The following is a 15,390-nucleotide window of genomic DNA, read 5'->3' on the forward strand; positions in this document are numbered from 1 at the left end:
TGAAGTAAACCATTCTATCTTGCAAATTCGGGAGCATTCCAACTTTAACTGTAAAATCGGCACCTAATATGACCTGATGCGATAAGTTAGAAGATACAAGGCAAGTAATTTTCCACGTAAATTCAGCTATTCGAATTTTGACCACAGTAGAACCAACAACTTCCAACTTACTCCCATTGGCAGTTACACAATTAAGTTTCGAAGTTACAATCTCGGGCAATTTACGACAACTTTTCATTTTCCGATACCAGGCATCATTCACAAGAGAGACACTGCTCCCAGAATCAGTTAGACCCAATACAGATTCGTTATTAACCTCGACCTGAATTATAGAAGTTTTCGGAATGACCCTACCCTGAGGGACACGACACTCACCACTTAACTCCATATGCTTAGGCACGCTTTCATTAGATTCATTATTTTCATTTACTAGTCACCGTGAATTATTCTTGTTGAAACTAGGGCACTGTCTTTTCATACATTGTCTAGAACCTCAAATAAAACAACACATGTTCTGATTCTGGACTACACCACTTCTATTTCTAACGGAAGGGCACTTGTTCCTGAGATGGTCCTTCGACCCGCACGCATAACACTTCTTACTAGTGATGGGCAACGCTCTCGCTCGAGACTCTCGAGACTGACGTCGCAGATCTTGAGACTCTCGCGAGAATCTCGAGACCGATCCTACTGTAGTGCAAGCTGTGCAACGTACCAGTAACTACGACTGTAAACTTGATAGTATATCACTGGCAGTTATTGCGTGAAATAACGTTCTCATATGAAAACGTCTCAGCCAATACATTTTTAAAAAGCCTGGAAAAGTACTGCATGTTCAACAATGAACCCGTGAATGAAATGTCGTATGGCTTTTAGTGCCGGGATATCCCAGGACGTGTTCGGCTCGCCAGGTGTAGGTCTTTCTATTTGACTCCGTAGGCGACCTGCGCGTCGTGATGAGGATGAAATGATGATGAAGACACCACATACACCCAGCCCCGTGCCATAGGAATTAACCAATTAAGGTTAAAATCCACGTCCCGGCCGGGAATCGAACCCGGGACCCTCTGAACCGAAGGCCAGTACGCAGACCGTTCAGCCAACGAGTCGGACAATGAACCCGGTAATACCATTAACGAAAGTGAAAACAGAATATCAGTATCTTAAACTGTTCACAACTTATTTGAATAACCGTGCATAATTTGTGAATAACTGTAGATAGTTGTACACCTTCTTGGATACTAGAGGCTTGCATTATTCGAACCTGAGATGGGGAAGATGTGCTTTCTACATATGCAATCCCCATTACACATGAGTGGAACGTGTAATCTAGAATTCCCGACTTTGCTCCGATTCTTTCAGCAGGGGTGAGGGCAACGCTCTCGAGACCGATTCTCGTGTGCTGCGCGCTGTGCGACGTCCCAGTAACTACGAGTGTAAGCTTGATAGTTATCATCAGCTGTTCTCATATGGAAACGTGTGTGACGATACATTTTTCAAAAGCCTAGGAAAGCACTGCATGTTGAACTATGAGCTCCTTAATACCATTAACGAAAGTGAAGACAAAATGCCAGTATTTTAAACTGTTCACGAGTTGTGTCAGGTGGACCTAGCTGAATAACCCGTATAATTTGTTAATAACTGTTATTAGGATATGAACCTACCTGGATGCCTCACAATCGTTGTCGGCAGGGAAGCTTCTTGTGATTCAGACCGGGTCGGAGGTATTCTGTGACTATTCCTCTTCATTTACTTGTTTTTAAGTGTCGGATCATCTCAGAAGTATTTCTGCCGACGTATTTTACTTCTTTTGAATAAGCAACATAGCGGGCAGTGCTATGTGACATCTCTTCAAAATAACCGACATCCGCAACTTACGTTGTGTTTCGGACATCTTCTTTCAAGTTGTCGCGTACAACTAGACACAATTTCACATTGCACCGTCATATATCGAAGTACCTAATTATGACGCGAATACTCGATAACATTGTAAGGACTTATTTCCTTCGTCATCAAAATATCGGTAAACACAACCAGTGGTCATAATATGATATTGAATTTGGGGTCTGATAACGATGTACACCTACCTGTCGAAAGAATTGGAGCAAACTGAAGCATTTGAGATCACACATTCCACCCGCACGTAATGGTGGTTGCATATGCAGCAAGGCGCATCTTGCCTCGTCTCGAGTTCGAATAATGCACGCCTCTAGTATCCATCTGCATGTACCTACAATAGCCGTCAGGTTCTGTACGTAAACCACTTATTCGTGTACCTACCAGTGCATACAATACCAGAAAGCGTATCCTTTATAATTATATTATACTGCGTCAGAATATACCTCGGTAGAAATGAACGCCCTAGTCGCTTGTTGACACGTACTTACGAAATTGAGAAGGACCGTGGTTGGCTATTCGCATACTCGGCACAAACAACATTCAGCCCGACTACCTGTAGGCCTATGACACGATGCTCGCCGTAAAATGCGGGGAAAACGCTCTCGAGATCTCTCGAAATTTCTCGCGAGAGATAGTGCCTGCCCTACTCTCGAGAAATTCCGAGAAATCTCGAGACTTCGTCTCAGACTGCCCATCACTACTTCTTACCCTGGACCTCAATAGGTGTATGAGAAGAAAAATAGGTGGAGTTACTAGGAAGTAGGGGTGGATAGTTAACATGACGTGATTCATCACCGTACTTAACATCTTCGGTGAAGGAAGGCGCCTCCTCTAACTCAGCGAAAGCAGTGGGAGTCCTAGTTAACGACAAGAAGGATCTGTACTGTGGAGCAATTCCCTCAAGAATCCTAGCTACCATTTCATCTTCAGAGACAACAGTTTTGAAGACTTAGCAAAAAGCTTCAGGTCTAGAACATATGCTAACAAGCTCTCATGAAGAAATTGAGTCCCGAAACAATACTTAGGAATCAAACTCTGTAATGCAAGAGATAGGATAAATTTGGACAAAATCAGCTCGTGGAGTTCAGTTATACTTAGGTTGCTACTAATGGCCTTAGAAATTTCCTTCTTTATTATTCCCTCGCAGTAAGGAAATAGAACCCTAAAAAGTGCATAAATGTAATACTTTCATCAATAGAGTTTACCGAAAATATTTTTACATTTTTGAATAACTCTTTGATAGAATTAGGAGTAGCATTAGGTTTACCTAACAAGCCTTCCAAAACAGGAGCGAGAGCGCAGCAATGAGCTGTTTCATTACGCGACGATTCAGGGGAAGCGGTACCGTTATTCAATTCCTAACTCTCATTCTCATCTTTTCTAGATCCATCACTTAAGGAAAGTTCATTGACATTTCTAATATTCATGATTATATCTAATTCAACAGAAAGGTTAATTCCCAACGTTGCCAATGAGGTACACCGGGCAAGCAATTCAGAATCTGGTGACAATGATATTAAATCCTGAACTCTGTTGATGTAGTGACTTTTATTTGCTACACCGAAGGTTCCATATCACTTATTTCCTTCACAACGGCACTAATTTTAGATAATGCATCACTTATAAGCTGCACTGACTCACCCATTTCGTAGCTCAAATTTCTGGGCTTTACCGGACAATCCAGGGAATCCATAAACAATGCAACATCACCCGGAACCGACCCTGACGAGATCACCCCGCGCACCTCCAGCTCACTTTTCCTATACATGCGTGGCAGTAAGACAAACCGGGCAGACAATTTGGACATGAAACAGAAAATTCCAAACAAATTAAAGGTAACCTTGCCCTTCTCCTTACACTTTCTTTTACACTTTCAGTTATAACCTATCTCCTTTTCCAGTCAGTATATTCTCTTGTGAGAGCAACACCACTTATTGATTATAAATAAATCAGTCCATAAGGTAGCCAACACCGCATTGCTAATACTCCAAACCAATGCGATGCTACCAATTATTCTAACAACACCACAGTATAAGGCCCAACTCTACCTTGGTGTCTTCAGAATTTTCCAAAGGATAGCAGTCGGAGCACGCTGGACCGTTCAGATAAAGAACAAGACAAGTTACTTACCTCATAGGCCCAAAAAGGAGCATAAAAACCAACAACTGGGCGTAGAGGCTATGCGAATCAAAAAAGAGAATGTAACGACTATAAAGGGAAAGATCGATTAAAATTTTAATTTTAATGAATCAGGATTTCAATTAAAATGAACAGTAATAATATCTGGACTTACTATACGACGATTCAACAAATAGAGGAAAATGATTATTACTTTAAGGGCACGTGTCTGTGAAGACCATAGTAAAATTGTGCAAAATCACTATATTTGCCATCATAACTTGACCAGATACACTTGTTATAGGTGGACAAATATTATTATGTACAATGAATGAACATTGTAGATTGCTGTTATATCATTAATTGTTGGTTAAAGTTCATTGTTAATTTTTTATGGGAGTTTATTTCGTGTAATGTTTTTCAAGACTGCAAAATCACTCTAGATGTTGGTAGGGTAAACTCGGAAACTACTTGTGTGATATGACTGATATTTTTACAGATGCTACCCACAGCATGTAGCTACAAAGTAGACTACAACCATGATAGTTGGTAAAATGGTTCTTTTGTGGGAAAAGTTCTAAAATTGTTATTAAAATTTTCATAAATTTTGTTGAATATTTCATGGCCTATTTTTCATACATAACAAGCTACGTTCATGATTGTAGTCTACTTTTCAGACAAGAGCACACTAAAACTGTGTGCCAAATTTCAGTGGTCTATCATCAACGGTTACTGAGATAGTAAAATAAATATTCTAAAAAAATACAATTTTTTAGGAGAGCCATTCAAAGTAAAAATTTAAGTTTGTGACCAACCCGTACAGTTTCGATGCTTTCCAGATCCATATTCCTCATGATTTAGACACTCTCATCATAATGCTGTCTTTTCCTATTCCTCCTCTTTGTCCTGGCTTCTTTAGAGCTATCAAATACAGCCCTCTCAGCGTCAGTTACCTTACGACGATCAATTGCAGCTAATGCTGATGCCATATTTTCCCCTGGGGACATTCCTAAAGACTCCAGTACCTTACATCTGGATGCAGCACCTGCATTGAAGCAGATAACTGTATCCAATACACCCATTTTAGGGTATTAAGACCTAAAAATACGATTTTTGGCACTCGTTCCCAAATGCAGTGATGGAAACTCTCATATGGGTTCTGTGTTCGTACATGCAAACATTTTTCCAAGAGATTTTTGGCACTAAGATATATATAAATAGGTTGTATGGCTTCAATAACAGCATAAGGTAATAAATGTTTATGAAAATAAAATAATCTTTACCCTCTGTCTTTGCTCTCTGGTACCCACACCAGAAGTCTGGACATGGAGGACATAACACGTGTTGTGGGTGGTCATCAGCTGATGCTTTGTGAAGTAAACTAGCCCATACAGATTTTCTCATAGCTTCCAAATTACCCTGGTTTCTCCTTATAGCAAAGCCATAGTACAGTTTTAATAAGCCCTGTAGGAGGTTTTCTGTGGTTTCCCATTTTCACACCAGGCAATGCTGGATGTTTACAAATAGAGAATGTCATGCACGCTACTAGGTTCTCTTTACAACCTAGCACGTTGCGGCTGGGAGGTCTAAGAGCAATCAATTCGTACGCAGGGCAGCCAATCAATAAATTAGTACTTACCGCTTTCCGATATCTTTACTGGTGGAAAAGTTATGACATTTAAAGGGGCTTGGGTAATTTTAACGCACACATTCTTAAAAACAACATTTATGACAAAATATGCTTGCTAACATATGTAAACTATATATATTCTGAAAGAGAGAATTCCAAAGAATAATAATACACGAAAATAAAAAATTCGATTTTTTGAAAATAATTCACGTACACGTGCCCTTAAAACGAATGATAAAATAAGTTGGGTCGACCCTTGAGAATATAGGTAACAATCTTTTGGATCACAATCCTTGAAAACCAAAAATTATCAATCATTACATTAGTTGAGTGGCAGTGAATTAACTAACGGTAAGTAGGGACTTGTTTCTCAGACACTTCTAGCATGAATTCAGTGAAATAACCGAACCGTATATTAATGTTACAAAGTTTTAGGGATAATTAGAAGAAAATACTCAATAAAATTAAATCATAAGAAAAGGGAGGACGTTTCTCAATTTAGGGGTTAGAATACAGTCGAGATCAAATTAAATCAGAGCACAATATTTCTCGTCATACCGAACCAACATGGTACAATCACCAGAAATCATCTGTTTTCCGTCAAAACCAGGAATACACATTTGTTTACCACAGTTCCCATAGAAACGGGTCACGTGACACGATTAAAAGATGGCTTCCAAATTCTTATTAGATAGACATAGACCAAACAACCCCAACTTACAGATTTTCATCAGCGATCCATAAAATAACACTTAACTTGGTGTTGCAAGAAAGGTTTTGAAATTAAAATTTACAATATACATAAGGAAACTGAGTCCTGTTTAAAAAAATACATGTCTTTAACGCCAGATTAAAGGCTACCGCGTGATCTCAAGAATTCCTCTTGATGATGGTAGATTAAAACATACTGGCAATTTACATCTTTTAAATTATTCAGTCCAATAGAAATATCTTGAGCATGCTGGAGATACCTCCATAGAAAAAGGCATTCATGCAGATATCATCATGCAGGGTACTTACAATTTCTTTGAAGTTAACATAAGATATTATACAAACCACAATCCAAGTAGAATTTGTGGCCGGTTGGCCACAAACTTAACCCGGGTCGAAAATCAGCGGCATCTCGCCTGTCTTTTCTCCTTATTGATTAAGTTTCTTTTTAAAAACCAACTATCTGCGATCAGATTCATGAGTCTACTTCCACCGATCTCAAACAACTACTAGAAACAAAACAACAACCAAATATATTGTTGTACTCGATTGATAATTCTGCTGGCGACTCTGTAGTACACCGTTCGCTCCCAGATGGCAGGAGAGTGTAGTTCAGATGGAACACTCAGTCTGTTAATCACCGCCGAGCGCTCGTCAACGGTACTGCTAGTAAGAAGCTAGCTTCTTAATTTTGATAATATTCAAGTTATACATACTCCAAAATACGTGATATATATATATTGATGTTTACCCGACAAAATTCATTAAATCTCAGCCATAGACGCCCAAGAGATTTTCGGTTTCCTCGGTCTGCCATCTAGTGGGGACCTAGAGTAAAACGGAACGTCGAAATTGACGAGCAGACAGCCAGATGGCGTCAAATTGAAATGTCTGCACACGGTAGCTGAGGCCATACGATTATTATTATTATTATTATTATTATTATTATTATTATTATTATTATTATTATTATTATTATTATTATTATTATTATTATTATTATTATATACGCCATAATGGGTGTCGGAGTCCTGCATCATGTAAAAAAGACACCATTCACCAGCAAATGGGCATCGCACCCATCACTCGTGAGGCATAGGACGTGTCACCAACGGTATGGTCATGTCCTTTTGCAGTACCTGACGCAGTTGACAATTTCACTTAATCCTTTGAAATTAATTTGCAATGTCCACATGGATCTATGATTAAAAAAAGACATTGAAATTAAGGTACAATAATTTAAAAGTAGAAATGCTGCTGAGATTGGTAAAATTTCTGGGGATATGCTTAAGTCAATTGGTTGAGATGTAGAACCAAATCTGAGTGCTAAATTGAATAGTGTATGTATGAAGCAGCTAAACCAAATGAATGAGGAATTGGTGTAGTAGCACCTGTGTATAAAGAAATGTGATATACATAATGCCAATAATTACACACTGGTCACCTTAGCACCAGCTCTTGGAACGCATTCTTTCTGATTGTATTATAGACATTTACAAAATTAATACCTGGTTCGATAGAAGGTAGTTCAGGTTTAGGAAACATTATTCCACTGAAGCACTTCTTGTAGATTCCAGCGAGATATAGCAGATCTTTTAGATTCAGGAGGTCAAATGTGTCATGATGGACATATATAAGGCTCTTGATGGGACAGATCGTGGGAGACTACTGACAAATATAAGTTCAATTGGGCTAGGTAGAATTCTGACTAAGTGGGAGGCTGTATTTCTGGAAAATATGACTCAGAGCATTAGAGTATGTGAAGCTTTATTTGATCTTTTAATGACTGTGAGATTGGGTCCTAGATGGCAGTATAATGAGTCCGTTATTTTATTATACACACACACACACATATATATATATATATATATATATATATATATATATATATACATACATACAATATGAATAATGAACTGGAATCAGAGATAAGACTCTTTGTGGTAAATAAGTTTCAGGATTGTGAGCGACTGCAAAAGATGTTGACAATATTGTGAGATGGACGTTGGGCAATGGCATGATGGTAAACGGGGTGGAAGGTCAGTTTCTGTGTTTCGCAAATAGAAAGAGTTCTCTCTGTTTTCATTATTGTGTTTATGGGGAGAAAGTTCCTAATGGGGATCTCTGTAAGTACCTGGGTATTCATACTAATAATAAAGACAGATCTTCATTGTGGTGATCACATAAACAGGATTAAAAAAAAAATTTACAGATCTCTTAATATGATATGAGGTTATTTAGGTTTTGTAAAGGAGAGGGCATATAAATCTCCAACAATGCCACAATTACAGTATGAGACCTTAACCAGAATTACTTGATTAGACAACAGGAAGTAATCTACAGAAACAGCTCCATTTCTTGTGGGTGCTCTCCGACAAAAAATTTGTGTTACTGGGATGTTCCAAAGTTTGAACTGGGAAGACTTCAAGAAAGGAGACAGTCTGTTCGACTAAGCAGTATATTCTGAGATGTCATTAGAGTGTTGGCTTGGAATTTAAGGGCACATTTATTGGCAAATGTTTGCTTATACAAAGAGGATTTAGTGATTGAAATAATTTACCAAGGGAGTTATTTCAGGAATTTCCACAATCTTTTCCTACATAAACAACTGACAAACAATCTGCCACCTGGGTGAATGCCCTAAATTCTGTTCAGTGGAGGTGTATGGATTTTGTGGTTGATTGATTGATTGATTGATTGATTGATTGATTGATTGATTGATTGATTGATTGATTGATTGATTTTGGTCGCAGTGTGATGTACAGAGAAGGATTATGGATATTTCTGTAGCGTGTCCACTTGTTGGAAAGTGGTAGGAATAATGCGGGATTATTTTATACTAGTATACGGATTTCTCCGTAAATTACTGTAAAGGCAGTAAGTAAAATTGTATTAATTCAGTGTTCTACAAAGTTGGTCCTATGCCATTTTCTCGTATCTCCTATATTTCTGGATTATATTCAGTTAGTCATTGAATGGGGTGAAATTTGGTACAGTTTTCACATACTACTTTACTTTTTCATACTCATGTGACACTGGAACCATATAATTTGGCGAACATATGGCCACTGGTCATGTCAGTTGCGTGCCCAATGTCATGATTGCCTCTTTCCTATAAGTGTGCGAAACGATATCATATACGTGTAAAAAGTACAAAATTAACTTGAACTCGGGAATGCAGTTCTGTTTAACGTATAAGGGATAGAGATAACTAAGTCAAAAAGTCATAGGCCCAAAATTGTAGATCTCTGTACATTTAAACGCGATTGTACTTTCTCTTTTGTGGTACGACTTACCGTTTAGCCACCAATTATTCCGGAACGAAGGTCTCCACCGTCGTTAAAATTGCATTCATATTCCGATATTTTCCGGGGCCTAAAGTAATACGTTTGCATAGCATGGAATATTTCCTCAAAGAAAAGAATGTCCAGGTTTCGCAATTAGCACTCGCATACATACGGAGTAATTAAGGAAGAAAGTAATATAGTTGGGAAAGTTGAAATGGATAGAAAATAGCATTATAACTGAGAACAGCCGGATAGGACAACAATGTAAATACCAGGTGGTTGTACTGGAAAATCAAATCTTCCTCAGTAAACTACGATGGTTTGAGTTACGGATATAAGAAAGCGGTGACAAAGGGGAAATTTAGCCGCAGGGATTCTTTGGTAAACAGATAAGATGGCTAATGTCGTTATTACTTAAGCTAATCAAGGACGGTTATAACCTGCAACGATATTCCACCAATATACCGCAGATTGGTCGATTGACGTCTCTCATGTTTTCTATCCCAGGAACAACTACGAATTTACAGCAATGATGACGAAAATGCAATACGTTTCTTCCCTGCTATCCGAGATATTACCATGGTAAACTGTAGGTTCGGTGTCGGTCTGTCGGTCACTCAATACAGAGCGTAATACTCGCAGAAAATAGTAATTTTCTCTATCATTTGAAGAGTTAAATTTGAAAGATGTTTATAATGAAGACACGTTTCACATACAGTCCACGGTTTCTTAAGAAAATCAATAGTATAAGAGGAAATGGAGGAAAACCGTTCTGGTTTACCTATAAATCCGCCGTCTATTCAAAGATTTTAAAATGATATGCATATCGAAACCTACCCCGGGTTGACTATGCTCTAAATATGACGTTTGGTCGAGATCTATCCAGCCGTTCCACCGTGATAGTGGAACAGACAAACAGACGGAGACACAAGAAAAGTAAAAAAAAACACCGATTTGGTCTTTTGTCGACCGATAAACGGATAATTATCTGAAAAATTAGGAAAAACAAACGAAATTACAGAACGCGGATCCCTTACAGATTTGTTTATATAGATAAGCATGGACACGTCTGGAAGTGCAGACCTTTATTTCGAGAGTTACTGCATTGAAACTGTACGACGTATCTACAAACGGGCTTCGCCATCAGGCGCCTCTTTCAGTGTTCTACGTGGCTGGTCCTATGACATCTTCTCGTATCTCCTATGTTTATGGGTTAGATTGAGATAGTCATTGAATGGAGTGAAGTTTTGTACAGTTTTCATATACTACCCATACTTTATATTTTTTGGATACTCATGTGACAGCTACAATCATAAAATTTGGTTATCATATGCCCAATGGTCATGTCAGTGTGCGTGTCGAATGTCACGATTCTGTATTCCATATAAGTGAGCCAAAGGATAACATATACGTGTAAAAAGTACAAAATTAATTTGAACTCGAGAAATACAGCTCTATTTAACGTATAAGGGATAGAAATACGACAAAAATCATATGACCAAAGTTGTAGATCTCTCCAATATGAAAGGCGATAGCAGTTGTATAGTACCATGGTATTAATGACATTTAATGTTTGACTCGTTGGCTGAACGGTCAGCGTACTGGCCTTCAGTTCTGAGGGTCCCGGGTTCGATTCCGGCCGATTCGGGGATTTTAACCTTACTTGGTCAATTCTAATGGCATGGGGGCTGGATGTATGTGCTGTCTTCTTCATCATTTCATCCTCATCACGACGCGCAGGTCGCCTACGGACGTCAAATAGAAAGACCTGCACCTGGCGAGCCGAACCCATCCTGGGATATCCCTACACTAAAAGCCATACGACATTTCATTTCAATGGCATTAATGGTCGTTAAAATTGCATCCTTATTGAACATTTTCCGTGGCCAAAAGTTATACATTTGCATAGCTTATAACATTTCCTCAAAGAAAAAAGTGTCTGTGTTTCGGGGTTTGCACTCGCGTACATACGGAGTAATTAAGGAAGAAAATAATACAGTTAAGAAAGTTGAAATTAATAGAAAATAGGATTATAAATGAGGACAGCCGGATGAGAACAAATATGTAAATACCAAGTGAATGTATTGGATAATCAAATGCCCCTCAATAAATTATGCTGGTATGAGTTATGGATATAAGAAAGCTGTAATAGGGGAGAAATTTAGGCGCAGGAATTCTTAGGTAAACAGATAAGAAGGTGACTAATGGTGTTATTACTTATGCTATTCGAGGACGGTTATAACCTCCAACGATATTCCGCCAATATCCCGCAGAATGGCCGATTGACGCCTCTCTTGCTTTCTACCCAAGGAACAACCTTGAATTTACAGGAATGATGACGAAAATGGCAATACTTTACTTCCGTGCTGACAAGCAGTCAGAGACGTTGCCACGATAACCTGTAGGTTCGTTGTCGGCCTGTCGGTCTCAAATTGCAGAGCATGATACCCTGGGAAAATAGTAATTTTGTCCGTCATTTGAACAGTAAGGTAAATTATGAACATAAGAAAAGTTGTTTATAATGAAGAGACGTTTCATATGAAGTCCACGGCGTTTACATAAAATAGTATAAGAGAAAATGGAGCAAAACCGTTCTGGTTTTCGTATAAACCCCGTCTGTTCAAATATTAAAAATGATATGCGTATCCCCGGGGATGAGTATACACTAAATATGACGTTTGGTCGAGATCTATCCAACGTTTCGCCGTGATGGTGGAACAGACAAACAGACAAGAAAAAGAAAAACCACCGATTCGGTCTTGAGTTGACCTAAAAGGGATAAATATCTGAAAACTGGCATAAAAACGAAATTACAGACGGCGGACCCCCTACAACTTTATTTATGTAGATATAGGAACAAGGAAAGTAACAAGATGTCAAGTTAAATCATGTATGTAATCATGGGTACAGTGGAATGTGAATATAAGAGGATATGGAAAATAGGTAGTCATTGCGAAAATAAGGATCAACAGAAAGATAAAGAGAATAAGGAATGGTATTGGGTAAGGATTTGGAGATAGATTTTGTCCTTTCATGTTCCTCCTCTTCCATCGCTACCTTGTCTACTGCTATCCTATAGTATGTACCGTTTCCTGTTCTTATCTTTCTGATCACTTATCCGAAAATCGGTGGCAGAAGGGGCTCTGGTTAAGACAGAGCAGGTCGTTATGCTAGTTTGGTTCCAAAAAGGGTAAAAAATCAAAGTAGATGTAATGTAAATTTTAATTTTGTAGCAGTTGTATAGTATTATTTAAAGTCATTCCACATAATGTATATGATTTGATTATGTTTGTAAGTGCAGAAGATGTTATGAAATATAATTTTGTGAACAATATAAATATATTAAAGGTGAGCTGTGTGATTAATAAAAAATTGTTAGTGTAAATTGTATAACACTGTATTTTAGGAAAATGTCTCTTCTCTTGTCAATTTAAAATTTAGTGCTTGATAATAATGTATTTTAGTGTACCATTTGCCACCAAGGTAGGCACCTCTTTTGCAAATAAAGTGATTTTGATTTGATTCGATTTGATTTGATTGTTACTTTTCATTCTTAAATGTTTATATTTTAAATTTTGTGATAAATTAATTATAATCTTATTGTGCCAGTATGAAATTTACTTTCTCTTCTGTGTCTAGTGTAGTCCTACATACTACTATTTTTATTCATTTACTTCTTTATTCTATTATTCTTATTTCTTACTTATAGCCTTCTGAAGACAATAAGAAGGAAATATTCATAGAACAAAATACTGATGATCAGCTGCTGGCATACGTCAAAGAAGAAACACAGTACGTACACCACCAGCCCTATACAATATGGAATATGTTGTACTTATTCACAGTTGTGTTTAGCAGTGGTTGTTTTATCTTTGAAACTTGCCGTTTTTATCAGTTTAATTCTGTCTTTACGAGGTTACATTGCAACACTAATATCTCAAAAATTGTATTGGTTAAAATTATCTAAAATTTCCAGGAACTTTAAGATCAAATGTATTGTTCCTTCATGTACTTTTATTGAATATACTGTATACCTACAAAGAAAATGTCTAGAAGAACTACTGTAGTTATTTCCGAAGTCTATTTGTTTACAACACCTTAGATCATCGCCATAAAACCTATCTGTGTCGATGCAATGGAAATCAAGTAGCAAAAAATACCTTTAAACAATCGTGAAAAATTAATTATTTCCTTCACTGTCACTGCACCATTTCTTCATCACATTCTTATTATCGGAAATACCATCTGAAACTATTGCCTCCAGATATTCTCAGTAGTTTTGTACGTTTGTGCCAACAGTGACGCACAGAAAAAGGCATGATTGTAGATTGTAAAATAAATCTTCAAATTCAAATTAATTTTTTAGGTACATTGCAAACAATGTAATAATTTCAAACGAATGTAATTTAGTTTCATTAATCAATATATTGATGGCTCAGTTCAATAATGTTATAACTCAAATAATGTCATTTTTTTAATTATTTATTGGGTTAGATTTCTTTCCAGTTCTATTTTGTGTTAAATTTGTGAAAGCCAAGGCAGTTAATGAGTTGTAGAAATGAAACATTGAGCAGTGCTACATCTTAAATGTCATAGTTTTAAAATAATACTTCCACATTGTTGTAAGCGTGGTATTGAATTTCTGCTTCTTCCAGTGTTGTGGTCACACTTGCTGATTATTGACATTTCCCACTTTTCATTTTACTGCTCATTGTCAGTCAAGTGCTTGTACTTTGTTTGCAAACACATTTACACAATTATTATCAACTAATATATTGGGCAGTTACAAGAGAAGTTTTAAATTTGTGCAAGTTGCCTAAAAACTTTCCAGAATTCTGCAAGTAAGTGAATTTATTATCTCCTAGTAGCAGGTAAATAATGATGTAACGATAGAATATTATTTCAAAATTGTTATTTTTATCAGTGACATAACGGAGTAATAGAAGTGTGTATCCTGTTTTCAAACTTTTAATGCAGTAGAGTTTTTGAACTGTTGGTGTGCCATCAGACTACTTGAAAATTAATGTTTTGCTGTCACACCTTTGTTGGTTACTGTGTGGAACGATCTTTGACGATCCCCGGGAAACGATTGTATAAGGTCGGCTTTGTTCTCTTAGCCCCACTCTTGTATCGGCATGTTCTGGAATGACTAGTCATAGCCTGATGTTTGGCTTCAATCCAGATTATATTTGGAAACTACGAATTCTGAAAGGTTTATTTTATTTTGTTAGTGGTTAGAGTCTCCTCATCTGTTATTTTATTTATTTATTTATTTATTTATTTATTTATTTATTTATTTATTTATTTATTTATTATGGCTTCTTTCATGTGGCGAAGTTAGGGCACACGGCCCTCTCTTACACTTAACCGCAATAGAATAAATAATATTAAGGTTGCCTATTACTAATTATACTAATTACACTCCTTATACTATTTCCTAAATTAAGCTTAAGTTACACATCCACACATTATGCAGCTTATTAGCTTATTAGCTCGTTACTTCAGTCCTCTTTTCTATCTCACACAGACACTTGCACATACACTTACAATGTACACACTTATCAACTACCCTTACGTTTATATTATATAAAACTAACAGAAACAATTTTTAATTTTACAATTACCAATCACACGCACACAATACACACCAATACACACTTCAATCGGTATCTCTCAACAGGAAGTCTCGGCAAGATATTTTAAATTTGGGGAAAGAGTCAATGCCCCTGACACTTACTGGCAGGG

General features: G+C 37.2%; 1 protein-coding gene across 1 annotated transcript in view; it reads left to right on the forward strand.

Annotated features, from left to right (window-relative positions):
- LOC136885506 (uncharacterized) overlaps window positions 1-15,390 on the forward strand; it is a 71,357-nt gene that overhangs the window by 34,526 nt on the left and 21,441 nt on the right. Inside the window, exon 4 of the mRNA XM_068230264.1 lies at window positions 13,355-13,437. Coding sequence (XP_068086365.1) covers window positions 13,355-13,437 — 83 coding nt within the window. The remainder of the gene's footprint in view (window positions 1-13,354; window positions 13,438-15,390) is intronic.

This window comes from Anabrus simplex, chromosome 14 (genome assembly GCF_040414725.1).
Source record: "Anabrus simplex isolate iqAnaSimp1 chromosome 14, ASM4041472v1, whole genome shotgun sequence".
In the NCBI taxonomy this organism is placed as follows: Eukaryota; Metazoa; Arthropoda; class Insecta; order Orthoptera; family Tettigoniidae; genus Anabrus; species Anabrus simplex.